Raw genomic sequence first — 27,394 nt, 5'->3', positions numbered from 1 at the left:
AAAGAACCCGTGCACCACAATGTTCATAGCAGCACAATTTACAATAGCCAAGACTTGGAAGCAACCTAGGTACCCATTGGTAAATGAATGGATCAAAAAATTGTGGTACATATACACAATGGAATTCTATGCAGCGAAGAGAAAGAAGGAGCTACTACCCTTTGCAACAACATGGATGGAACTGGAAAGCATTATGCTGAGTGAAATAGGCCAGGTGTTGAAAGACAAATACCATATGATCTCACCTTTCACAGGAAGCTAAACAACAAAACAGACAAGCAAGCAGAAAAAAAAACCAAAGACACTGAAATAGAGAACAAGGGGACAACGACCACAGGGGAGAGGGAAGGGAATTTAAGGGGGAAAAAGGGGGAGGGATTTGGAGGAACAAATAGGAAGGACACAGGGACGAGAACTAAGGGGGGTGGAAATGGGAGGGAGGTGGGGAGCAAGGGGCGGGGGAGGCTGGGATGGGAAAAATAGACAAAAAAACTGTACTTGAAAAATAGCTAAATAAAATTTAAAAAAAAAAAGACTGGCTAATGCAATGTAATCTCAATCTCAAAAAAATATATACGTTGCACCTAAATATGAGTGTTTGCATAGTTACCTTCTATAAACTCATCCTGAACCCTAATTTAGTGAATACTGGACCACTGCTTCTAGGGGAAATAGGAGGTTAGGTTCCTATGAGCTTCTGGTTACATTTTTGTCACAGCCTTGCGTGTTTCTGATTAAAGAAACCTTATTTAAAGTACGTTAATTCACGAACATGGAACTCACGGCCAGCGGTACTCTAAGCCACACCTGAATGAAGGGCACCCAGCCCTCGTATTTCCTTTGTCAGGCACAGCCCAGCCCTCCTGAGCTTAGGAACAGACAGCACATCAGCGCTACGTTTGGGGCCACGTTAAACCCTAAAATGACCAAGGAAAAGCACGTAGATGTTTAAGAAAATGTGGCACGAAGACACAGCATGAAAAAGACACCTGTCTGGAGCAGAAGAGCGAAAACAGGGAGGCAGAGCGTCACCTTGCTCAACCTCAGCTGGGAACGTGTACCTTGGACATAACGGTTTTGCTGTGACGCACATGCCCGTGTCCACCAGCGACCGTGAAAGTGCTAGAGCATCCGTGTTGGATGAGAAACAGATTTCGGCAGGCAGGCGAGTTCCCGAATATGGAATCTGCGAATAATGCAGACTGACCATACTGCATATACATATGGGTGTGCATGTATATAAACCACTGAGATGTATCTTTTTTACCCTGGGTTAGTAGGAATAAGCAGAACTGTTTAAAAATTCTGTTCTTGAAGATTTCTTGTACCTTCCAGATTTTCTACAATGAATTTTCTTTTATAATCAGGAAAAAGGGGGATGTCACTTTCCTAAGAAAAACCACGTCTGTGGCCTTGAACTCCAGGCCACCTTCTCCCCTTACCCCGGGCTCAATGATGAGGCCCCCACTCTGTACATCCTTCCAGGTCATGGAGCACCTACTGGGCGTGGTTACAGCTGCTGGGGCCAGTGGGGGTGGCGGGAAGGGGCACCCACACCGCAGTGGGGCCTTGTGTCTGCCTCACTCTGACTTAGGGTGAGTCCCTTGTCTCTTTGAGCTTCTGTGTTCTTGGGGAAATGGGAGTGTTTGTCTCTTCTACCTCACTGGCGGTGGTAAAGCTCAAACGAGATTTATTTTGAAAGCTCCGGAAATGGAATCTACATTGGTTAGAAGCTCTGCTTACGGCCGGACTGCAGAGAGAATGCTCGATGAATGTGTCCTAACCCCTTCACCCCAGTGCCCTCGGCAGGCCCAGCCTCACCCGATGGTGTGGGGGCTGCCAGGGCCTGGAGGACCCCCTGTAAGCCCCCAGGAATTTAGGTCCCATTTCCAAGTGACAACCACCTAGAAGTCAGTTCATCCACAAACGAAAATCTCAACCAGAACGAGGCTTAGAGGACGCTGAAAAACACCAGCAGCCAGGCCTGGGCAAAGGTAAGTGGTGGCTAGAAGTGGGCCCAGGGCCCACGCGCCCCCCACAGCCCTGGGCCTGCAGACCCACTGGCCCAGATCCTTGACCGTGGCCGAGGCTCTGGACAGGCCCCAGAACTCCATGGTCACTCCATCCCTGGGACAGGAGAGCATGACACAGTGGCCGTCCCTCCTCCGGAGTGCTGTGATCTCATACTTCCATCTTATGAACTTGACAACCAGAGAAGGTGTTTTTGCCCATGAATGAAATCTCTGAGACTCAGGAGAATGCCCTCCAATGTCACTCTGCTTTGCAAATGTACCTGGTGGGGTTTCCAGGGCTGGCGAAGACCTGGCTGCCGTTCCTGGGAGGCATCAGTGAGAAGGGTGGGCTGCCACAGTGGCCGAAGGACACTGGGGTTCCACTGTGGTCAGGGTTGCAGTGGCCAGAGGTTCAATTTTAGGGGGAGGATTAGAAGTGGAGGTGCAGAAGGGTCTGGTCCCAAGGGCCCTATAGTCTTTCCCCAATGCCTGTGTCTCTAGGAACGGAGGTGTACGGGGTGCAGGAGCCACTTTCGGGTGACACAGGGTCTCAGGACTAAGACGCAGGGACCCCACGGTGAGAAAGTCAGCTCCTGCTGGTCCCTGCGCACCCCCAGGAAGGCTGCGAGAACGGCTTTTCAACACCCTCGCCACCGCTCACTCATCTCTTTTCTTCAGGAAGGGATGGAAGACCTCCGGGCAGGCAACACTAACCAGGAGGAGCTTTAACACACCGATTTTCTTTTTCCTTTCTATTTAGTTTCCTTCTGATTCTGGCAAGCACTCTTGGTTTTCCATGTATGGCAGACAGCTCAAGTTTCCCTTTAAAAATAATTTAAGTAAAAAAAAAAAAAAAAAAAAGTGAATCCATGGGAAGAAAAGCACTGAATTCAGAACATGTCGTAGAGGGGTCTGCAGAGGCAGGAGCAGGCTCGGTCGGGGATGAGGACAGGGCTCTTTTCGTGGAATTCCGCGCCGTCCTCACTCCACCGGGGGCGCTGTTGTGTACAGGTCACGGAGCCCACAGCTTGTGTCCAGTTGTAAGCCCTCCCCGGTGCTCCACGGCTGGTGGGTGGCCTGGAAGGACTTGGGAGACAGAAGCAAACATCTCGAGAAAGCACCAGCGGGCAGACGGGCTGGGGCTGTGAGACACAGCACCAGCAAGACGGAGTTCGGAGATCTGTGAGCAACGTCTGCCAGGAGCACCAGAAGGCCGGGATGCGTGCTGAATACTGGGCATCCCTGACCTAGAGCGACCTGTCCACTTTACAAACGGGGAAGCGGAGGGGCCGAGAGGGGCGAGGACTTGCTCGGTGGTGCACTCTCTGCCGTGGACTCTTGCCACTTCCATGACGAGGTTCAAATTTCCTTGCAAGATCCTCGTGCCCCTCTGGGCCTCCGGCACAATGACTTGCCCAGATGACTTTAAATCTGGAGAGCTCTTAGAAGCGATTAGGCTGCCGGTCAAACTGGCCTGCCAGAAGCCCCGGGATCCTGATGAGGGGGCTGGGAGTCTGGGCAGTCTTCCCTGGTTTCCGCTGGGCGGCACCGCTTGGAGCGTTCTGTGTGTGGACGAGGTTGTCACCCAGCAGCCTGCGGGCCCCATCACCAGAGCTCGTGGGTCCTCACTGCCACAGGCAGCCATCTGCAGAGCGTTTAGACGGGGCCTGGGCTCTAGCACTACCCACAGTCCTCCTCGGCCTGCACAGGCCAACAACAGCAGGGAGTTTCAGGCCTTTCAAAGATTTGAAAGCCCTGCTCTAGACCATTGCTGATTTTACGGTTGGGATTATGAGTTCAGGGAGGCCACGCAGCCAGCAGGGAGGAGGGCTGGAAGCAGCCTGAGAAAGAGCAGAGCCCTTTTTAGGTGGAGGGAGTGGGGCAGAGCACATTGAGGGGCAACAGCTTCTGCTCACGGGCCACACGGCGCCAGCAGCAAGTCCCCCAGCCCAGGACGATGAAAGCCATCTTACCCTGCAGCCGCCAAAGCGACCATGAACCCCAAAGCACATGCAGCCCTGAAGTTAGTAGCAGCGCTAGATCCAAGTTCCAGACAAACCTACTTCCTGCTGAGGAGGCTCCCAGGAATAGGTCTGAGGGTGCCCAGGAGTCTAGAGTCCTCGGTTTAAAAATATCACCTTTGAAAGATGGGTGTGCCCCTGCCCTGTCCCCATCAGGTTCCCACACTGGCTGGGTTTCCGGGTTGGTGGATCCTGGGTGCAGCCTGGGAACGAGTTGGCTGGGCTCCAGATCACTTCTCTGGCAATAGGCTGCTCCAGCCAAAGGTGGTGAAGCACAGACAGGAGGTGGGGAGTGGGGAGGAGAAGAAAGAGCAGAGAGGAGGGGAGAGGGAGAGGGAGCCGAGAGCACCAGCAGTTTGGATGGGCTCCTCAGGCTGAACTAATGGGAAACATGATTCTGCTGCTCCCCACGGAGCCTACGCTCTGAGCTCCCTTTGGTTCCGATCTCTCGGCTCTCCCCAGCTGTCTGCCCAACATCTGGCTTATGTAGGTCAGCGCTCCCAACCTCATTCTGGCATTGCAACACCCTGCTGAGCTTGCGCTCCCAACACCGCAGAGCGGCACCGCCACCGGAAGTGCTGGAGTGCACGTGCTCACGTCTTAAAGTCATTCCCAGACACATGCTGCCAAGTGTCACAATGCTTGTGAGACCCAGGAGGGAATCACAGGATGTCGGGGTGAGGCCGGACCCAGGTGACCGAGGGCCCAAGACGGACACAGCGACTATGCCGGGGAGTGTACCCCGACGCTGGCCGGGGGCTGGGCGCTAAATGAAGATCGTATGTGATCCTCTCGAAAGGCCTGCCAGGATGGAGGGGTGGAGAGGCGGAGAACCAGGCACGGGGCGGTGACGCCAGGCCTGAGGTCATGCAGCTGGGAAGCAGGTGACATCAGATTCAACCCCAGCCCTTTAGCTTCTGAATCCTGTTTCTTTCTCCCGTTCTCCATGGCCAGAGCCTTGCTGTCCCGTCAGCCTCAGGGATCATCAGGCTCAGGTGCCACAGCAAGTGACACACTGGGAGTGGCCAGTTTCTTCGTTTTTAAATTTTCTTATTTTATTTATTTTTAGACAGAGGGGAAGGAAGGGAAAAAGAGGGCGAGAGAAACATTAATGTGTGGTTGCCTCTCCCGTGTCCTCTGACCCCGCCCCACCCAGGGACCTGGCCCGCAACGCAGCCCTGTGTACTGACTCAGACTCGAACTGGCTACCCTCTGGTTCATGGGCTGGCGCTCAATCCACTGAGCCACACCAGATGGGGCCCAGCTTTTTTCTTTTCAATCTTTTCAATTAAGTGCATGCTTGGAACTGGGCTTGAACACAAGTGCTTGTGGCAGACGAGATGCTTCTTCGGCTTAGGGCTGCGTTCCCTCAGCGCCCGGTCCGTGGGGCAGGTGACGCTGGAGCCGAGCATCTCTGACCCACCACCTGGTGCAGCCGGGGGCCTGGCCGGGAGGGGGGAGCACTTTCTCTAAAGTGAAAATCGGCCCTGGCTGGTGTAGCTCAATGGATTGAGCACAGGTCTGCGAACCAGAGGATCGCAGTTCGATTCCCAGCCAGGGCACATGCCTGGGTTGCAGGCTGGTTCCCTGCAGGCCAGTTCCCAGCAGGGGATGCATGAAAGGCAACCATACATTGATGTTTCTCTCCCTCTCTCCTTCCCCTCTAAAGATAAATAAATAAAATCTTTAAAAAAATAAAAATAAAAAAATAAAGTGAAAATCGAATTGTGTCTCGGTGCTCCACTGGAAACATTTCAGGCCATTCATTCATTCACTCAGCAAATATAGATGGAGTGCCCTCTGTGTGCCAGGCTCCCTTCTGGGGGATGGGGCTTTGGTTGTGAACCAGGCAGACAGAAGCCCCCGCCCGCCCGGAGCTTCCAGCCTTGTCCGGGAGACCACAAAGGCAGTCGTGCAGATTCGAGGGCCTCCTCCTGCTCCCACCTGGCCAGGCTCGCTCGTGCCGCCCAGCCAGGCCCAGGCCATTGGCTCGGGCGGGACCGCCTCTCCCTTCGCCTGCTGAGCAGGTAGGTCTTCATTTCTCAGAGCTCGGCTTCTGTTCCTTTCCGCACACATTTCTCTGGTGTGCTCTCTGTTTGGGGGCCGGTCACCCCCACTCCCCCGGGAGCCCTCAAGGGGCAGGGATGAGGTCTGTCTCGTTTGCCACAGTCCTCCCCACGCCTGGTGACACTGGGCTGGCAGGAAACAAACAGGCTGAAGGACGGACAGGCAGATGGACAAAAAGCCAAGACTGGGGCCACGGTCACCAGAAGTCCAAGGTGACCTCCCTCCCGTCTCTCAGAGTCTGGAGAGGAACCACGCTCCTGCAATGGCTGAATGAACCGCTCCGCCGCCAAGGGTACGGAAACAGAACCGGCTTTGTCACAGAGGAGAATGCGGGCCTGGCGCCCGGTCCCAGAGGACAAGTTCGTGTTCACCCCAGGGCTCCTCTGAACAGGCGCAGGAGAAACAGAGCAACATAGAAGCCTCTTCCACTGTGGGTGGAAGCCCCGGCCTCCCCGCATTCAGAGCCAGGCCAGCCCCGGGGGAATTCCGGGGGGCGGTGGACTCGCTCTGTCTGCTTCCACTGCAGTTGTGCTGGCAGTCACGTGAACCTGCATATGCATGGAAAACCCATGGAATGTTAAACCAAAAAAGGGAATTTTCCTACATGTGTGTAAATTAAAAATTTTAAATAATCCTCACTCTTTATTGTCATTTAGGAGAGGGAATAAAAGACAAGCACTGGGATTATAATAGCCGGGTATCTTGGCTTTATGGTTTGAAGCAGCTGTGTGACTTTGCGGTCACTTCATGGCCCCAAGCCTCTGTTTTCCCATCTGTGCCATGGACAGAATAATAGTACCTACTTTTCAGGGCTGAGGGTGAAGCCATCTAGGGCACAACAGGCGGCTGGCACAGCGCCTGACCCCAGGCAGCTGGAGGTGCCCTTCCTGGTACCCCCACTACGGCGGTGAGCCCCGCAGGCTCAGACAGAGTCCATCTCCCCGGGCCAACTACAATCTTTCGAGGTAAGCCATGTGAACAGGCCAAGGCAGGAATGTCACACTGTGAAACTGATCAACTGTCCCTGCCCATGTCCCTGCACACGCAGGGTGGCCCAACTTGGGGCCCCTCTCCCCTCACTGCCAGAGTCTTATCCAGAGGGCTGGCGGCAAGCACCACTTGCAGGGGAGGCCAGCTGATCACCTCCATTCTTCTAGATGCGGAGCTGGTAGAAACAGGATCCGGTCCAGGCGTGTATCTCCAGCCGGGAACTCTGGCTGCCAGCTCACATCTGTGCACACATCTGGCCCAAAGCGGCACGGGGAACTTTCCAATGGCAAGCAGAGGTGCTGGCAGCTGGAGCCCGGGCTCGGCCGAAACCAACCTGAAGGCTGGCTTTCTAGGAAAGCCTCCAGGCCAGTGGCACTCCCCAAGGCCGCCGGGCCTCCCTCTGAGGAGCCCAGAGCAACACCAGAAACAGAGGTGAGAGATCTCAAGTCAAGTCCAGGCCTTGCCCATGCTCACAGGGCTGCCTACAGAGAACCGGGCAGCCGACATGAGCACCCACTGTGTGCCAGGCACGCAGGCCGCAGGGGTAAAGCCAACACCCAGCGCAGGCTGTGACATCGTGGGGAAAAGTCCAGGACATGTGGTCCTGTGGGTCTCAGTTCTCACCTAACTGGCCCATCCCAGTGTGTGGTGCACAGTAGGTACTCAAGAGAGAAGACATTAGAATTCTCTCACAGGCCACAGATCCCCTAAGAAGCACTTCACAGCTGCTACAGGAGCACAGAGCTGCTGAGGGCTAAGCCTGCAGGTGCGGCGGGAGAGGTTTCCCAGAGAGGGCGGAGCTGCTCTGGATCTTGAGGGCGGAGCAGTCCTCAGGCCGAGGACCAGCACCTAAGGGGCGCTGAGACTCGCTCAGTCCCCAGCCCTCTGCTCTCAGGAAACCCTCTGGAGTGAAGCCTATTATCCAGCCCAAGTCACCGCAGAGAAAAGGGACGTTGAGAGGTGGAGTCACGGGCCCAAAGCCCCACACTGCTGGTTAAGGAAGGTGCCAGAAGTTGAACCCGGGTCTGTTTGACTCCAGAATGCCCCTTCCTAACCAAACGAAAGAAATAAGTTGTGAGAACTGTTCACTGCCCCTGGCTCTCAAGCACAGTGGAGCTGAGTTTGAATCCTGCTGCCACCACTAACTGGCTGGGTGACTTTGGGCAATGGCTTTCTGTTTTAAAAAGTGAACGTGAAGCCGGGCACAGCCTGGGCGAGCAGCAGGTGCCTTCCAATGTGGAGAATAAAGGGGCTCAGAAGCTGGTGCCTGGTGCCAACCCCTTCGCCGACCCCGCTCCCAGCAGTGGTTCTCAAACCTGGTTGCTCAGTACATTGCACGGAGGGTGCTTGTTAAAGAAAAAACAAACGAGAGTTTGATACTAGCCAGCCCCGCACACTGCCTGGGTTCAAACCCTGGCCTTTGACTCCCTGGCTGCACAGGCCTGGGCAGGTTCTATCTCAGCCTGTGACCTTACCTGTGAAACAGGGGCACAGTGGTGCCTTCCCCGTGGGGTGACGGTAAGGGCCAGATGACTCAAGCATGCCAAGCCCTCAGCACAGCACCTGACACACAGTAGGTGGTACTCAATAAAGGGTGGCTGTCCCATCTCCCACCACTGACAGCCAGTGGGGACACTGGCAATAAAGTGTGTGCAGAGGTCTGGCTGGTCTTGATCCTACCAGCCAGGGGTCAGAAGAACCCCCCCCAAAGCCCAGCACCTTTGAAAACAGGGAGGTCACATGGGCTTGGGGGGGCCTCCCAGTTGGAGGGGGCTCCCTGGAGAAGGAGGTGAGGGCCAGGGTGGCCGGGGAGGTGTGTGGGGAGGACAGAGTGGGGAGCTAACTCTCGTCCTGGGTCCCCTGGTCCCCAGGCTGCCTCCTCCCCAGCGCAGGCCCTAGCCGGCCCGTTCTAAATGCTGGACGCACCCTCCTTCAGGCTCTCCTGCCCACTCTGCTCACCCCGACGGGGACATTTCTGCAACACAGCCTCTGGCCCGATTCTCCTCCTCCTTAGAATCTCCCAGGGGCTCCCTTTTAACAAAATGAACATCAGCAAAACAACGTGGACTCATGTTTAACGGGCGCTTCCTTACTTCTTGCCTGGGCTCAGGTCAGTCACCGTACTCCTCTGTGTATAGTGCGTACCCACGTTTTGGAGCGCATTATACACAGGATTAAGCATTCGCTATACCCACGTATAATGCACATCCTTATTTTCTCTTAAAAGTGTGGGCAAAAAAGTGCACATCATACAGAACAAGATACGGTAATCCACACACCCTTCCGGGGCAGGTTCTATTGTCATCCCCATTTCACAGACGGGGTAACTGAGTCTGGAGAAGCCAGTGGCCTTGTTTTGTTCAGGCTGATGCAACCACCTGCCTAGGTCTCTGCAACAGCTCCCTGCCTGGCCTCCCACCTCCAGGGGTCACTTTGGTTCTTCCTCGGTGGGGCTACAGGCAAGGAAGGGCTGGAGGGTAGGGGTGGGGGCTGTGTCTGGATCTAGAGCTTGGATGCAAGGATCTGGACTCAACGTGTGAACAGGAGGGCTTGGGGAGACCATCCCCAAAGTTTAGAATGAGAACAGGCACATGTCCCTCCTGTCTGTCACCTTCCATCCCCTCAACCAAAGCTACCGATACTGCAGCAGCACCTGCAGGAGCTGAGGCTGTCTAAACCATGCCGAGAAACGTGGGTTCCCCAGGTGGCATCTTGGGGAGCCTTGGTCCACAGTCACCAGGTCCAAGGGGCCCGAGAGAAGGCTGGGAGCTCTGCCCGCCACAGGGCGAGGCCACGCCACGTGGAGCAGGCAGCCCAGTCTCAAGAGGGAGCAACAGTGTGAACAACACAGACTCCGGGTTGGCAGAGCTGGGCTCCCCCCACCCTGGCTACAGCGCTTCCCTTCTCAGGAGCCTCAGTTTCCCCATCAGTGGCACAGGGGTGCCAAGAACAGTGTTACCTGTCTCTCGGGGACATTGTAAAGTGCAAAGGGGACAATGTCCATACGGTGTCTAGTACAGTGGTGGCCGCTGACCCCCTTCCAGGTCAGCAGAGTGGGTTCCTCAGGCCCAACTCCGACCCAGGTCGTTAGGCTGAACCAAGTGAAACTGCCCTGTATCAAAAATTGGCGATTTCCTGTGGTCCGAACCAAGAGCATCCCAGGGAGTTAGAGGATTCCATCTGTGCCCATTGGCCTAGACTAAGGATTACAGTTATGGTACTTTTTTCTCAAGTGTTTATTATGTATCATCTACTGAGATACTCCACCACTGATAGAGGAAAAATACAGGGTCCCGAGCAGTTAAGCACCCACCCCAAAGGGCACAGCAAGAAAGCCACAGTGCCACGATTTGCACCCAGGTTGGGGTGTCATTCAGGGAGTGGGGTTCCTGCCCCAGGTAAGGTAGAGGGGCTGCATAAGCCGGTCCCAAACTTTGTACAGCCGAGGGGTCCTTTTTCCTGCATGAAATCACGCGTGGCTCCTGGGGGTCCCAGCCCCGCACGCCTAACCGCTGGGCTCCCCGCCTGGCATGGGCCATTTTCCCCACCTCAATTCTGGCCTCAGTGCAGACTTTTGTGCCAGCATCTCGAGCTCCAAGCACAGATCCTTGAGACAGGGAAAGATGGAGCAAGGGAAGCAGGGCCCCCTCCTTGAAGCTTCCCCGACCCCACCACCCGACACTGTCCTCGCCCCCTACAGAGGCTGGAATAACACATGAAAATGTACCACAACGGAAAACAAGGCAGCTGCTCCCGACAACCAACTACACTGTTCCCGCCGTGCAGTGGGGGAAAGTACGGCCCGGGGAAGGTCGTGTTAGGAGTTCAGTCCAGCTGGTGATACGCAGGCCACGGCCGTGACAACGGCCCAGGCACCCACCACCAGCGAAGCGGCCTGGGCCGTGTTTCTCCCCAGCCCCCTCTCCTATACACCAGCGAAACAGTTTCAAGAGGAAGGCCACGCAGTCTGTGCAACTTGTCTTTTTCGCTTGCATTACACGGGGAGCATTTCTCCATTTCATTGAAAATTCTTTGAACCATTTTTAAAGGATCCTTACTGGTCCCCCTGTGAGGCTATGTATCATGTAGGTAATCATGCCTCCAATGACAAACATTTAGACTATTTTCAACATCGTCTTCAATTACCCCACGGCTGCATATCCACACCCGTAAGTCTTCGGGGAAAACCACTTTAAATCTCAGGGGTGCACCCCGGGCTGGTCCATTCAGAGTACGTTTCTCAGCGTGGGGTCATTCCAGGCCATCTGTTATCCCACCCGGGGCTGCTCCTTAAAAACTCGCATCCCCAGTCAGAGGATGGTGGTGATGACGATGATGATGGTAAAGGGGATACTAATAGGTAACTATTTATTCAGCACTCTTATGTTTCGGGCGCTGCTCTAAACCCCTTCAGTGAACTAACTCCCAGTAGGTACTATTCTTACCTTCATTTTACAGAGGAAGAAACTGAGGCACAGAGAAGTTAAGTCACTTAATAAGGTCGCACACTCAGCTGGTAATTGGCAGAGCCAGGTCGAAGCCCCGCCCCCCGGCTTCCACGTGCAAATTCCGGAACTTCTCTCCAGCAGACTCATCTTTTCTGTCCACCACAGACCCTTCTGATGCAACACACGGATCCTTTTCTCAGAATGATTTAAAACGAGTGAAATGACACTCACAGGGTTCTAAGGGAAACGAATTATATTACATCATAATAAAAATGTTTCCAAGATAAAATCAGGTACACCTGTATGTACCATGGCAATAAACAACAGAATCTGTCAGCGTGGGTCAAGGAACCCCACGATTTTGAAGCAGTGATGAGTATAAATGACCTGCTGGAATCTATGCAAAACCAGAAAGCGATAGGAATATTGGTGAATTTCTACTGGTGACAAAGTCATGGGAATCACTAATGTCACCGAGGGGCATTGGCTTCTCTGATTGTGAAGGTAATGCTAAATTACTGTTGGAGGTTAGAATAAAACTCTACTCTCCCTCTTCCAAGTTCAAGGCCTCTAAGTTCTACCCACATAGGAAGAACTGGGCTGGTCAGCATTCCCTTCCCCAGAACACCCATCTCCTCCAGACCCCGGCTCACAGCACACCTCTCTGCCCCAGCAGGGAGTGGAGAGCCCAGGCCTCAGACCCTGGCCTGTGCCCCAGCCCCACACCAGTCCCTGTCACAGCCCTTAGGCTGTGGTGACACGGTCCAGATCGTGACCTCTACGAGGACAAAGGCTTCCTGGTCATCTCAGTGTCTCTTGGGCTCAGGGCCAGGCCTGGCTGAGGACAGACAAAAAAAACCACATCTGTGCAATTGACTGGCAGCCAAGGGTGGCCCGAAGCCACAGGCTGCTGATTCACACCTTGGCCGGGAAGGAGGAAATGGTGACGCCACGGCGTGGGCTTCGAGCTTCCTTTGCCAGAGCAGTGAGTGGGGGTCCATGCGGTGCTGCCTAATTAACTGGAACAGAAAATATTACCCTCATGTGCTTTGGGGCAATGTTTCTCTTTGAGTTTTGGGGTGAGTTGACTGTACCCTATTTATACTCAATGATGGGCAGCAGAGCCAAGTGTGATTCTGGGCAAATCTTTCTTCCTTTCTTTCCTTCTCATTTATTTATTTACTTATTTAGAGAGACAGGAAGGGAGGGAGGAAGAGAGAGGGAGGAACATTGATTGGCTGCCTCTTGTACGCACCCCGACCTGGACCAAACCTGCAACCTAGGCACACACCCTGACCAGGGAAGCGAACTGATGACCTTTAGGTTCTCAGGCTGGCACCTAATCCGCTAAGCCACACCAGCCAGGCCCCCTCCCCCCCATTTCTAATCTTAATTCTCTCTGTCCTCACACAGCCCTCCTTCTGGACAGGCGCTCTCTTCCTCCATCCTCTCTTGTTGGTCGGCCCTCTGCCCCTTCCATTCTCCTTGCAAAAGGCCTTCCTGTTCACCTATCGAGCCGAGAACCGGCTCCCCTCAACCACCCCTGTAGTGTTCATCTTGGACACCTGTGGCCCCGGCCCTCCTGCAGGTGGGGTCCTTGCCCAGTCTTCTTTTGTGGTTCTTGGCCCAGGCAGGAGCCCCAGACACTGCTGGCCCCTGGTTACATGTCAAGCCTCAACTCCATCACTCAAATCTCCCCCGCTTCTTTCAAACACGCCACAGACCAGACTTTCCGCTTCTCTGCCCTCCTGTGCTCTCCACCTGAAATTCCTTCACCCTTCTCCACTTGGCGACACCCCTCCTGTGCTTCCTGACTGCCGTGCGTCACGGCTGTGCCATCTTCTTCAAGTCCTACTTCTCAGAGCCCAAGGACAGGGGCCTCTGCTCACCCCAAGGGCCAGACTAGCCCTGAAATGCACCGTGACCTGTTTCCTTTGGGCTGCTGACCTTGAGGTCCAAATCCCTGGCTCCCACATCTACAGATCACCTGGCCCTGGAGGGACTCACGTCTGAGAATTCTCAAGAAACACTGTTGACATTAGAAACTACAAAGAGCCCTGGCTGGTGTGGCTCAATGGATTGAGCACTGGCCCTTGATCCAAAGGGTCGCTGGTTTGATTCCCAGTCGGGGCACATGCCTGGGTTGCAGGCCAGGTCCCCAGTAGGGAGGCTCAAGAGAGGCAACCACACATTGATGTTTCTCTCCCTCTCTCTCTCCCTCCCTTCCCCTCTCTAACAATAAAGAAATAAATAAAATCTTTCAATTAAAAAAAAAGAAATATCCCACAGAAAACTATAATGCTCATGTAAAATAAAATTAAAAAAGCACAAAGGTTTCTTGGTTGTTGCTGGCTTTTTGACAGTGGCGGTTCTGGGAGCACAGGATGCCCAGTAAAATCTGAATTTTGAACAAACAATGAAGACTTTTTTTAGTACGAGCATGCCCCTAATCGTGCATGTCTGTGTGACAGTCCCATGTAACTGGGCTTCCTGCATCTTCGGGTGGGGAGCCTGGCACCCCTGGGCCCTGGGATGGCCTGGGAGCGGCTGCAGAAGCGGGGGGTGGAGTGCTGCCCTCACACAGCAGACGCATTGCTAGTCCCTTCTCAGTTCTCCAGGAAGATCTGGGACAGCGAGTTCGGGAACGGAACCCCCTGCAGTGTGGAGAACGGGGTGGGGGGAGGATGACCGCTTGTGGCAAAGCGCAGGCCTGCGGGGCTCCCCGCAGAGGCTGAGCCCTGAAGTGAGCCACTGCCCCTGCCACCTGGGCCACTGTGGGAGATGCTGAGCCTCCTGAGTGTATTACGGCAACCAGTCCCCACGCCACGATGGGGGGCGGGGATGCAGCTTCGTCCAGGGACTGGCTGACCCCACCGAAGGGCCCCAGTTCCTGGGCATTACCGCCAGCTACGAAGCTCCCAGGACAAGCACCCACCCTCGGGCATTCTGCACAAAAGCTCCTTTCATTTCCTCCTGAAAGCCACCCACGTCCCAGAGGAGAAGGCTCAGTGCCAACAGCCAGAGGGTGACGGAACCGGGCGGGAACCCAGTCTCTGGGCGCCGAAGCCGCTACTGCAGCCCTCCGGCTGCACAGCCTCCTTAACGAGCCTGTCTTTTCTCCTCCGGCCATGGTGGGTGCTCACGGCTCACCACTCGCACCCACCGGGCTGACCCGGTGCTCAGCGAGTGGCTGGGGCGGGAGAAAACTGAGTCGCGCAAAGCAGCCCCATTCTGCCAACCACAGCTTTGTCTCCGAGGGAAGAGCGTGCCAATCTGCAATCAGGACACAACTGTCCTGGGCGAGAAGTACAGTGACCAGGGGGCAGTGTTGATAACAGGCCGCTTGCCGCCTCCCCTGCACCTCCACGCAGCTGACACATGAATGTATGAGATGCCCAGGGCAGTGGGGTGCAGGGCACCGCTCTGCCCCAGGATGACCTTTCCGGTGCCCCTGTGACCTTGGTGGGCAGAGCACTGAACTCAGACCTGCGATTCTTTCCAAACCCACTGAGCTGCAGGTACCATGGGACCAGGGCCCGGGCTCACTGAGCGAGGAGCATTTTAACTAGAAAAGCATCTCAGGCCTTCCCTCGTGGTATTTTAAACTCATCTCTTTCCACTTCTTGGGCTCGCAGGCTGGAAAGAGGAGGCAGAGACCTCCCTCTATGGTGGCGGGGGTGGGGTGGGGGGTGGGGGACACATAGGAGGAGCCAGGGAGGCCGAGGGCAGGCTCTCTGAGCAGCGGGGCGGGGCGGGGCAAGCCCGCTGCTTTGGGCCAGGCCCGGGCGGGCGGAGTGTGGGATCTGGCCGCAGCCACCACAGCTGGGAAGGCTTTTTTCAAATGAGCCCTCTCTGGTTTTTTTTTTTTTTTTAATTTTTACTAAAAACAGGAATATGTGTCCCCTGCAGCACGTTTGGGAGATGGAGAAAAGCACAGACAAGTAAAACAAAACAGATGACACCTATTTTATCAGCTGTACTTCTGTGCTCACATGGATATGGATTTTCCTCCTCAGTCTGCAATCAGGTGGGAATCAGCCTGAGTCTGGTGTTTTGCAGCCAGCGGGGACTATTTACCATTCCCAGGACAGAAGACAGAACGCACTGTTACCATTCTGATGGCACTCTGGCACGGGGCTAGAGTACAGAGCAACACGTTTCATTCACCTCGTCCCCTCCTGAGGGGCGTTTCAGTGGTCACCAACTACTTACGGTCATAAATGATACTGCGTTGGTAAACTACATTAGTGTGCAAAAGACACTAAATCAATGAGCTAGGAGAGCTCATCATTATTCAGCCCTTACTGTATGCTGGCCCCATTTAATCCCCACATCAGCCCTGCAAAATCGGAACTATTATCCTTCCCGATTTAGAGATGAGGAAACTGAGGTGCGGAGAGGTCAGTAGTTTGTTCGAGGTTACTACCGTTGGGAGACAGCGGAGCAGGGATTTGAAACCAGGCTGTCTGGCGTTCGTTCTCTGCTTACCGGCAGCACAGACGGGCACAGATTCAAAGCTTGAAGCCAAGTGACATACATGTAAGTAAACTGACGACGTGAAGGGGCCACCCCATTTGATCTTGAGACAGCTGCAGAAGCTCTGAGTGCAAGAGAAGCAGACCAGGACAGCCACGGAGGACGGTCCCTCAGGGGAGGTCAGGGTGGGCCTGGCCCCTGGCACCCCCAGGCCAGGGAAGGAGTCAGGATGGTGCGCCCCTGCTTTTCAATCACAAAAAGCAATCACCAGTTTTGAATAAACCTACCCACGGGGCCTTCAGGCCCACTGAGGGCAGCACCTCTCTGGGACACAGACAGGGCCCAGGACAAGAACACACCCGCAGCGCAGGTAGACAGGCTCTGCCTTGCTGGGGGTCTGCCCCAGCAGCACCGGGGGGTCCAGCTTCAAGCGGGCACTCCATAAATGCTCCTCAAGTGAAAGGCTGAGGGAAACTCGCAGCACGGCCCCAGGGCAGCTGGCAGGGAAGGGACAGAGGGACTGGGATCGGGGCCACTGTCACCATCACGGGTCCTCGTCAGGACGACCTCCCCCGAGTGCCTCTCACACAGGAGGCATCTCGCTCAGTGCTGAGTGACAACAGCTCGTCCTCACAGCTGCCCTGGACTGTGGGCAACCACGACGACCACCCCCCTTTCCCAGACCCCAGACAGCAAGGTCACCCAGATCAGGAGAGCTGGAGAGGACTCCCAGCCAGGTGTGTTCATCCTGAAGGTCACGGTGGGCCCTACGAACTGTGCACGTGGCTGGCATCCACCCCCGAGCCGGAGGGGGCAGCACAGACTGGGGACACGTGTTGTCACAGACGCGCACAGCGGTCCTGGAAGGAAGGCCCTGCACTCAAGCAACAGGCACAGCAACCAAGTCTGAGGGCCGAGTGCCCGGATGTGTTGTCTCTAACGCCCGAGTTCTCTCCACTCATGTTTGCGGCCCTGCGTGTTTCTGCAAAGTGGGGTGCCGGGGACGGTTGGGGTGAGGAGACTCGTGGCTGGAAAACAGAATGCAGTTCATGTAGGTGGCGGATCCACAGCCTGCCCCAGATCACTGAGCTCGTCGGCCAGGGGCCTCCCGCAGGCCAGCAGAGAATACCAGCGACACCTAACAAGGCACGCCCTACCCTGCAGACCTCAGCTGCTCACCACGGCGACCCCTGGGCTCTCAGAGCCTGGCGGGGAGAGAAGAGAGGTTTCAGGGTGGGCAACACAGGCGCTGCCAAACCACCATTCCAGGGACACAACCGACCCAGAGAACGATGAAGGCATGGCAGCTACTTACAGTTCACGTATCCAGACCCTGGGCACAGGGGAACGAGGGGAGGGCCAGGATGGACAAACTGGGGGCCTAGAAGCTTAGGTGGCTTCTGAAGGTCACCTGGCTCAGGGGTGGGGTCCCAGGGCTGCCGCCTCTCCCAGACCTAGAGGCACCTAGCTCAGTCCCCCCGCCGCTATTCCTTGCTGGGTGACCTCGGGCAGCGGCTCCACCTCTCTGAGCCTCCAGTCGCAAGGGGAAAATGGAATACTAATGCAATGCCCCCAAGGATCAAAGCCCTGACTGTATAAACACACTGTACAAATTGATGGAAGACAAATAACCCCATAGACCCAAAAAGGGAACAAAAGACCAAACAGGCAATTCAATCAAGAGGAGACTCAAATGGCCCATAAAGCAAACACCACCGTGAGATAGTATTCTGCACCCCCGCAGGCTGGCCAAAATTCAGAATGTGAGCAAAAACAGCGAAGGTGAGGATGCGAACCCAGGACCCAGCAACCCCACGCCAGGCAAACAACGTGCAGGGAAGCAGCTCCGTGACCGTGGACGACTGAGCTCTCCCACAGGAGCCCAGATAAACACCAGTGGATTTCACACGTGGAATATTCGCCAGCTGTGAAAAGGCACCGGAGCCAAAGGGGCGACCGAGATCTCCAAAGCGTAACGTTTTTATATAATTTTAAACCATTCCCTTCAAGATTTGAGGGAATGTTAACAAGGTAAAACCATTCAAAGGTGCATGGGGGTGGGCGAGGGAGGGGATCGGTCGCAAACAGGTGCGAGGGATCGTTTTTGGGGCGACAGAAACTGATAAAACTGGACTGGGGTGATGATTGCACAGCCCTGTACATGTACTAAAAAAATCAGCAAAGTGTACACTTGTAATGGACGAATTTTACAATATGGAAATGATACCTGTATAAAGCTGTTAAAGGAAAAAAAACCCTATCTAAACGTCTGTTTTTAAAAAGTGTGTGGGAACGACCAACAGCAAAGTCAGGACATTGGGGCTTTTGGGGGGCGGAGTGTTGGGGAGGGTGCACAGGGGCTTTGCATCTGCTCACACTCTCTCCGGGGTGGCTGGGCCAGGTTCCGAAAGGAGGGCACCAAGCAGGATGGAGGCCCAGACCCACGCCGAGGGCTGCCTCTCGCCCACTCCTCCCAGAGTGGTGGGGCGGGTTCGGCTTCAGAACAGGAGTGGGGACTGCTAACAGTCTCGGGTGGGTCCCGGTCCCCTGCCCTCGCAGCATTAAATCTGCTCCGCTGCCGTGGATGACTCAGGCTTCGGTTGAACCCGTGCCCCTCTTCCTCCGATGAACCAAAGAGGCTGGATGGGAGGGAGAAAGGCTACCTTGAATCACAAGAATGACTAAACCCACACGCAGGAAAACAAGTTCTTGGCGAAACCCCGCCCCATGTGACTTCAGCGTGTTCCCAACCAGAGTGACATGGACACCACGGGGCAGGGAGGCAGGCACTGAACAGCTGTGGAAAGCCCACCCTGCCAGACACATGGCCCCTCCCCCTAGCGAGTGGGCACCACCACTCCTAGCCAACGGGACGAGGACACCGAGGCTCTGAGAGGCCACAGAGCAAGTTGTGAGGCCAAGACTGGCCTCACCTGAACATTTAAAGATCTGCCTCAAGAGCCTCCTAAAAAGTGGTTGGAAGCTTAGAAAGAGGCCTCTCAACACTGCCGCACCTTCAAAAACCGGCAGAAAGGGGTCTGACCAAGCAGAGAACAAAAGCCTCAGGTGGTCACATGGGGTGTCAGACTTTGCTGTTTCTTAGGCGGCCGCTTGGGGAAACTCTGAGGGTACGGCATCTGGGAGGTGGTGTGGTCTGAGAACGCTACTTCTGGGGGTCCAACGGACTTGGATCGACCGACCTGCTCTGTCCCTGACTGTGACCTCGGGCGTGGGACCTCACCTTTCTGAGCCTCAGTTTCTCATCTGTCAAATGGGCTCAAGAACCTCTGCCTGTTCTGTGTGGGATGGGAGAGGGCAGGAGACGGCGAGTGGAGGACGGTGCCAGTTCTCGGTGGCTAGTTCTCTGCGCTGGTTTTGCCGGCTCAGAGAGCAGGCAGGAGGCGGCGGGGGGCATCTCAGACACCCGCCCGTGGCCATGTCGGTGAAACTGTCTCATACCAAAGAGGCAGCTCAGTTACACACTCAACAGGCTCAAACAAGAAACCAACACTTGGCAGCGTTTGAAACAGTTCACAAGAAAGAAAGAGAGAGAAGCAGAAGGAGGGGAAAAAAAAAAGACAATTTAACCTAGTTTTGGAATCAAGGGAAACTTCACTCTATTTAAAGATGCCACAGGTCCAGGAAATAGCTTCCCACCGCCTGGCTAAGGGCTGGAGAACTAGCTGCCCAGCCAATAACAATACAGACACACACAGCACACCCTTCCCCGTAGAGTGCGGAGTGGATTCCAGTTCTCTCAGAATTTTACAGCTACTCAGGGAGGGCATGTCGATCTGCTTTACAAGAAGGAGGCTCTTAAGAAAATAGACCCAAAGACGACGTGTGGGGAGGCCAAGGAGCTGAATTTAGCCAGCCAACGCCCTTTGCTATTCATTGTTCTACTCTTCTTTGTTGGGTTTTTTTTTTTTCCCTCCCTCATGCTCTTTTTTCCTTCCTGGTGAACTTCCCTGCAGCGAGGCGCTGCCACCACTCCCTGCTCACTACCAGAAACACAGCCCCTCTCCCTCCAGCAGGGACGCCTCCCCAAGGCCTCCCTCGGGCTCCACATCCCACAGCCCCATTATCCCTCCGCCCCAAACCTCTGAGATGGTCCTAGGGCCCCTCGAAGCCCCCGGATTCAGCCCCGAGGCTGCTGAGGAAGCCATTTCCCACCTGCAGGACACTGTCTGCCCCAGTCACACCTTCCGGAGGCAGGGAAGACCTGGCCTCAGCCCCACCTTCCAGAACCTCAGCCTTCCCATCTGCAAAGCGCAGCTACTGGCCCGTGTCCTCGGGTCCTCACCAGCACTACACAAGATTGCCATTCCGGAGAGACACCAGGAGAAAACTTTCGCCCATTGTAAAACAGAAATCAGTGGAGAGAGAGGGTAGGGACTTTTTTTTTTTTAAGCCTTTTGAAGATGCAGACACTCAAAGGATCCGTTCTCAGAGACCTCCTCCCTCGCTCAGGCCAGCTCCTCTCGGAGGCCGGGGCTGAGCTTGGCGGTCCCCGGAAGGGCTGGCTACCTGTGGCTGTTCACTGAGGTCCGAGTGCCTGTGCACGGGGGGGGGGACCTTGAGGGGGGGTGCCTGAGACCAGGCGCCCCTTTCTGTCTGTCTCTCCGTCCCCTACATTGGCTGGGGCCAGACTTTTCCGAGGATGGGTAGGACAAGAGTGGGGGGGGGGGGCAGGGGTGGTGGAAAGGGTAAGAGAAGCGGCACAGAGGCGAGTTGGGAGCGGGAGGGAGGATGGGAACCGGACGACTGCGGGGCAAAGGGGGGGAGGGGCCGGGAGAGACCCGGGCGGCGCGGCGGCCGGGAGGGGGTGGGGTGCCGAGGAGGGGTTTGGGGGGCCAGAGCCGGAGGCAGAAGTTCTCGGAGCCCGGGGGCTCCCGGTCGCCGCCGGCGGGCAGGGGCTGGAGGGGGCGTGGGGCCGCGCGGCGACACTCACATAATGCTTGTTGGGCACCCGCCGCTTCTGCACGTCCAGCACCTTCACCTCCACTATGCTGCGCCGCGGCGGCATGGCCGCTGCTCCGCGGGGCCGAGCGCGGGTGCGGGGGGCGCGGGTCAGGAGCCGGGGGCCGAGCGCGATCAGGGCCCGGGCCGAGCACGAGACGCCGCTGCCGCCGCCGCCCTCCGCTCCGCGCGCCCTCCGGCCCGGCCCGCCGCGCCTCCGCCCCCCGGCCCGCCCCCGGCCCGCCCCCCGCGTCGCGGCCAGCCCGGCTTAAAGGGCCCGGCCCGCACCCCCGCCCCGCCGCGGCCGGCTGGCCCACGTCCGGCCTCCGCCGGGCCTTTGTCCCCGCGCCCAGCCGCCGCGACAGGGGAGGGGGCGGGCGCGCATCCGCATCCGCTGTCCGAGCTCCGCTTGACTCCTCGGTGGATCCCGGCGCCCAGCTCGCGGGCGGAGACGCGGTCCAGCCAGCGCCGTATTTGAGGGCGGTACTCCCGGGTTCAAATCCCGGCTCTGTGACCTTGGGCGAGTGGCTTAGCCTCTCTGGGTTCAGCGCTTGTCTATAAAATGGGCCGAGTTGTACTGCGTACCAACCAGGGCTGTCCTCACAATGAAGTGCCCATGAAGCCGCTGGCAATGTGCAAATGCTGCCAGTTATAAACCCAGCCCCAGGCCCTAGGGGTTCAGGGAAGGGCAGGGGACCTGCGGCCTCACCTGGGCTTACAGTCCGAGAGACAGGGAGGAAGCCAGAGAAAACCCGCCACAAGGGCAAGCACCATATAATACATTGCAACAATTCCCTGGAACAGGGTAATAGGGTGGTGAGGGAGGGTCCGGTGGGTGCTCGTCAACCAGGCCATTAGCTCCCAAAGGTGCGGTGCCTCCCTGTTTGCAAAAAACATTCTCTGAGTTCTCAGGGGGACTCTGGGAGGAAACCATGGTGGGCCAACCCATGTCACAGAGGAGGCGACTGAGAGCAGCTTGAGACCCCCACAGCTGGTGGAGGCACCTTTCACAGGTGGCTGCTGAGGGCGGCGGGCCGCCCCTCACTTCACCTGGGGCCTCCCAGTCCGGGCTGGGCCCTGCGTCCTCTGCAGGGAAGGTGAACTGAATGAAGGACTGAATGAATGCCCGCATCACCGCACAGGCAGGGGGTTTGGGCCCCTGGCCAATGCTCTCCCAAACTAGTAAGCAGGGCTCTTTCCAACACACCACGTAGCTCCACTCCAGGCCGGAAAGAGCCCAGAGCTGCCTCTAATTCCGGGTCTCTGGTCAGCCTTCGGTGGGTCACCCAGAAGAGGAGCCCTGGCCAGGCCGCTGGGTGTTCTGGTGCTGACACGCTTCGGATCGGCCCTTCCATTTGCCCCTCTGACTCCTTTGCCAGGTCTTGCCACCCTGTTCTAGTCCCAAGTCTGTCCTCTGGATTCCTGTTGGGTTGGTTTGGCCAGGGGGAGGCCCGGGCAAGAGACCGAGGGTGGGAGGAGAGAGGTCTGGGAATTTACTTCTCGAGCTCCTTCCTGCCGGGGTGTCCTTACCAAAGGCACCTTCCCCATGAGGGCTCCTTCAGGGTTCCCTCGCCCACACCGCCATCTCCTATGGGCTCCCCACGCTCTGCGTACACCTTTGTAAACAGACTCTGGGTAAACTTTCCTTGATGACCCAGTTCGACGGCAGGATCTGCTCCCTGCCAGGACCCTCAAGGATTTCATTCCCGTCAGGCACATTCTTCTGACGCACCGTCGTAAGTCCAAGGATTAGAAATGTCCAGTATGATGAAGGCCGGGCTTTTCCGTGCCTTTTACCTCACCCTCTGCATGAGTCCAGCCTTCCTAATAAGGCAGAACTGCAGAACGCAACGGCTGGAGGAAATCTGTGAATCAGCCAGCTTCCTCGTTTTTTCCAGAAAGGCGGTGGAACCTGCGCACCAGGAGCTCACTGCGTGGGCAGCGCAGCCTGGTCCTCCGCCCCCGAGGGTGGGTTCACCTCTCCTGCTGCCAGACCTCCCCTCCCACCTGCCTGAGGCTGAAGATACGATACCTATGTGCTTCCATGCCTTTCCCTTGCCTTTCTTTTTAAATTGTAGTAAAATGTACGTGACCGAACATGTACCTTCATGACCATTTTTCAGGGCACAGCTGAGCGGCCTTAAGAACACTGACTTTGTGGTGCAGCCATCCCCGCCATCGATCTTCAGCGTGTTTTGATCTTCCCAAACTAAAACGCTCTGTCCCAGTTAAACGCTAACTCCCCGTCCCTCCCCCGCTTCCCGCTCTGGCAACCACCGCATTCCAGGCGTGGGACCTAGGCCACGTCGCTGTCCTCTCTGTCAGTACCTTCACATCCCCATCTGTAAGATAAGATATGATAAGGATAACTCTGACCTCTGAGGCTTGTTCTGGGGTCTAAATGAGATAATTCACAAAAGGCACACGTAAATCAGCTAAGGCAGCAGGTTTACGTCTGCTTCAGGGAAATGGCAGTTTTGTGATTCTGCTATTACCTGATCTGATACAGTTATATGCTCTCTTTAACTGCAGGTAAATCCCAAACCTAATTTTAACCCTGGTGCTGCCCCGAAGAGCTCCCACTCGTTCCAAGTCCGGACCTCCTCTTCAGCCCCTGACTGTGTGTGTGTGTGCTGTCTCATGTCCCACCAGTGGCCTCCATTTCCCTCCTGTACCAATGACAGAAGTGACTTGTGATCTCCAGAAGAAGATGCCTTCTGTGTTTATTCCCCTATCCCCATGCCTTGGTGTAAGCTCCTTATTTCCCCCAGTTTGCCTGCTGGTGACCTCTTTTACCCGCCCTTCGAAGCCCGGCTTGGATGTCACTTCCTCCAGGAAGCCCTGACTCCCAGAGAGATAATTGCTTCCTCCCTTGGCTATCACCTCGCCTTGTCACGGTGCCTTGGCACCGTCATTATTGCCTTTTTACTGAGCTGACTCCTCTGCCAGACTCTGAGCTCCCAAGGAGCTGGCGTGGGTCTTATGGGTCCCAAATCTCCCAGCAGCTGGCACAGCCCCACACAGAGAGGCCCCAGGGAAATGCTTCCGAAATGAATGAACCCACCTCCAACTCCACAACTCTGACCTAAGTCCTCACCCTTGGTGAGTGAGCCTCCAGGGCTGGGCCTGAGCTTGTTCCCCCCTATTCCCCAGTGCGGGGGGGGGGGGTGCTCCTCACGCCAAGCTTCGCTGTGTCCACCGTGCTTCTGGGAACGCTGGCATTTTCCCTGACTGGGGTGTGGGGAGGACAGGGCAAAGACGTAAATCTGCTGCCTTAGCTGATTTATTCTCCTAAATTCCCGTTTCAGAAGTGCGCTGCGCAGGCTCGAGAGCTGCCGACCGTAGAAAATCGATGCTGGAGTCAACGAAGCTCAGAATTCCATATGGCAGGTTTAGTTAGGAGGGGAGGGCCGCACATTCAAGGGGCACCGAATCCATCAACCTGCATTAGGTTCTGGTCTTTTCTGTGATTTCTGGTGTCTGCCAGGCTGGCGGGCTGCATTTGTCCCAAATCCCAGGCTCCCAGAATGACAGCCAAGCCCTGCAAGCTGAGTCCTGCTCCTTTTCTGCCTGTCTCCACCAAACTGCCTCTAGAAGGAATTAGGCTTCCTTCCAGGACAAAGGCAGGGGACTTGGAAAGAGACTCTCTCCCTCCAAGACTTTTGCCGTCTGATTGGCCGGTTTGGCAAGATGCTCATTGTGAACACGGCCAAACCTGGAACTACTTAGTGGTCCTGAGAAACAGATCAAGGCGGTACGAAACCCCGTCTGAAAGCAAAGTCCTAGGTACCCAGGCTGCAGGGCAGAACTCGGGGGCTGGGGAGGGGGGTGTGGGAAGCCAAGTCTCAGGGGCGGCAAGGAGGGGATGGCAATTTTCTTCCTCCCATCTTCTCCCGTTTCCTGGCTGCCAGCATGATCTTCCTCCTATAAGGAAGCTCGCCCGTGACCCTCCCTGGCTCAGAAACCCTCGCTGGCTCCCCCCGCCGCTCACAGAGGGTCAGGTGCTCTAGGTCGGCCTTCAAGGCCCGCGGGGCCTGGCCCCTTGGGCACTGCTTTCGTCTCCATCTACTTTGTATGTGGAAATGGTGCCTCTGTCTTCTTCCTACTTCGTATGGGGAGAGATGTGTGTGTTATAATGTGACTTTTATTGAGTGCCTACCATGTACCAGACATTCCGCATCTATTTCTCTATCTAATTGGCCCAGCACATCTGCTGGTCAACATGGTTCTTCCCATTTTCAAGTTGCCCGGGGCCACAACTCGGGGGCGGGGCGAAGCTGGGATCTGAAATTGGATGGATTAGGCTGCCTGACCCCTGTTCTTCCCATTGAAACCAGAGCCCCCTTGAGGACAGAGGGCTTTCTTCTGAATGTTTGCATTCACTCCCCTCCACAAGGAGGTGCCCTTGGCCATAGACCAAAGGTTCGTGTCCCCGCCAATTTCATGCTGGAAATCTAAGCCCCAGTGTGACGGTATTGGAGGGTGGGGTCTCTGGGGGGTAATTAGGCTCCCACACATGGAATTAGCTCCCTCAGGAGCCTCCAGAGGGCTCCCTGGCCCCCTCGACCATGTGAGCTCGTGGTGAAGGATAATCATTCTCAACCCAGGAAGTGGGCTCTCACCACACTCCAGAAAATGCTGGCACTGGATCTTGGAATTCCTAGCCTGCAGATGGGGAGAAATACATTTCTGTTGTTGATAAGCCAGCCAGGCTGTACCATGCTGTTAATGCAGCCAAAACGAACTAAGCCACCCTGTAAAGCATCTGCTACCTGCAGACAGATGGGCCGTGAGAGAAGTCAAGTTAGGGCAGGACCTATGGAGGCCAACTCCTTTTGGCCCCATCTTGCCGTCGTCCCCCCGGGCGCGGTCCCCCGCAGCCTCCCCAGCCTGTGCTCCAACCCCGCCGTGCTCACCCCTCAGGGCCAGCAGTCTCCTCTCCCTGGAATGCCGTTCCCCCCACCGGCCCATTCTAGCTTTCAAGGCTGTAGTTGAAATGCCATGCTTCTGAGCCTGTCTGGAAAGTAGCCCCCTCAGCTCTCCCCGCTGTGTGTTTCTTCACAACGTGGATTCCTGTTGTCAGCCTCTTATGGATCTGTTAATGAGAAAATCCGCTGCGTGAGGGCAGGCTGGTCTGCCGAGTTAGTTATCACACCCCCATGCCAGCTCAGGGCCAGTGGGAAACAGTTGGGAATAGAGGGATGCTGTTTTGTTTTTGTTGTTTTTTTTTTTGCGATGCACCCAAGAGGCAGGGCCTCTTCCTTCTCAGCTTGTCTGACCCCTACCTCTGCTAGTAACGGTGGGGCAAATGTTTCTCAAAGGAGCGAATGGATGAATGGATGGATGTGTGAGTGTATGAACGATCATGCACACATGCCATAAGACTCTGAGAGGGGTCCACAGGTGACTCCCATCTGGTTCATGGAAGCCGGGAGAGACTTGCAGAGAGACCGAGTGTGTTAAAAGGTAGCGGACCCCTGGGCAGCTTCCACAAGCCAGACTGGCTGCACTTCCTCATTACACCACTAGGTGGCAACCCATCTAGGCTGCCCCTAATGCACTCCCACCACGGCTTCCCCAAGGACCCATTACTGTTTAATCATCTCCCGTGCTTCCCACCAGGCCCACATTCCCAGGCCCGTCTATCTGCTGAGTTATCCTGTAAGTTTGTTCTGTTGGATGTAAAGGTTTTGGTTCAGCCTTGCCTACTCACACACGATGTATCAGAGCATGATCCCAAAGTGTTCACTAGTATTTATTTACACAAGTACTGATCGCGCGTATAAATGTTTATTGAGCACCTAGTATGTGCCAGGCACTATAGGAGGGGCTCAGGATACACCGGTGGACTAAACAGGTAAGGATGTTTTTTCTTGCGGCTCTCACATCCTCGCGTGGAAGACAGACAATAAGAAATAAATATAGGAAGTAAGGACATCCTACAGCTCGATAGAAGGCAAAAATTGTGATGAATAACAACAAAAAAGTAACACAGGCTAATGGGGACTGGGAGGCCGGGGTGGGAGGAACAGGAGGCGGTTTTAAAGGGCGTGGAACAGACAGGCTTCATGGAGAAGGTGACTTTGAGAAAAGGCTGGAAGGAGGGCAGGCGGTGAGTTGCAGGTGCCTGGGGGAAGAACCTTCCAGAAGGAGGGAGCAGCAGTGCGAAGGTGGGAGTGTGACTGGCACATCTGAGAACGGAAAGGAGGTCAGTGTGGCTGGAGGGCAGCAGGGAAAGGGAAGCAAAGCAGGGCGGGAGGGGTCAGAGAGGTAATGGACCCCTGGTCCCACAGCACCTTGTAGGGACTGTGGCAGCTCTGGCTGTGACCCTGAGAAGATGGACAGGGGCAGCGTGATCTGATGTGCCGTATGTTGTACAGACGTCACCCTGTCTGCTGGGATGGGAGTAATTTCCAGCTCC

The 27,394-nt window shown here is 55.8% G+C and overlaps 1 protein-coding gene across 2 annotated transcripts in view; it reads right to left on the bottom strand.

Moving 5' to 3' along the window:
• SH3PXD2B (SH3 and PX domains 2B) overlaps window positions 1-21,141 on the bottom strand; it is a 76,283-nt gene extending 55,142 nt beyond the window's left edge. For both annotated transcript variants that reach the window (XM_053656981.1, XM_053656982.1), the window contains exon 1: window positions 20,966-21,141. In XM_053656981.1, coding sequence (XP_053512956.1) covers window positions 20,966-21,040 — 75 coding nt within the window. In that variant the 5' untranslated portion in view covers window positions 21,041-21,141. The remainder of the gene's footprint in view (window positions 1-20,965) is intronic.
• Between the last annotated feature and the right edge of the window lie 6,253 nt (window positions 21,142-27,394).

The sequence above is a fragment of the Artibeus jamaicensis genome, unplaced genomic scaffold, assembly GCF_021234435.1.
Source record: "Artibeus jamaicensis isolate MK-2021 breed Jamaican fruit bat unplaced genomic scaffold, CSHL_Jam_final scaffold_3151, whole genome shotgun sequence".
NCBI classification, from domain to species: Eukaryota; Metazoa; Chordata; class Mammalia; order Chiroptera; family Phyllostomidae; genus Artibeus; species Artibeus jamaicensis.
The sequence above is the reverse complement of the archived record's forward strand: the minus strand, read 5'-3'. Positions and strand labels throughout refer to the sequence as shown.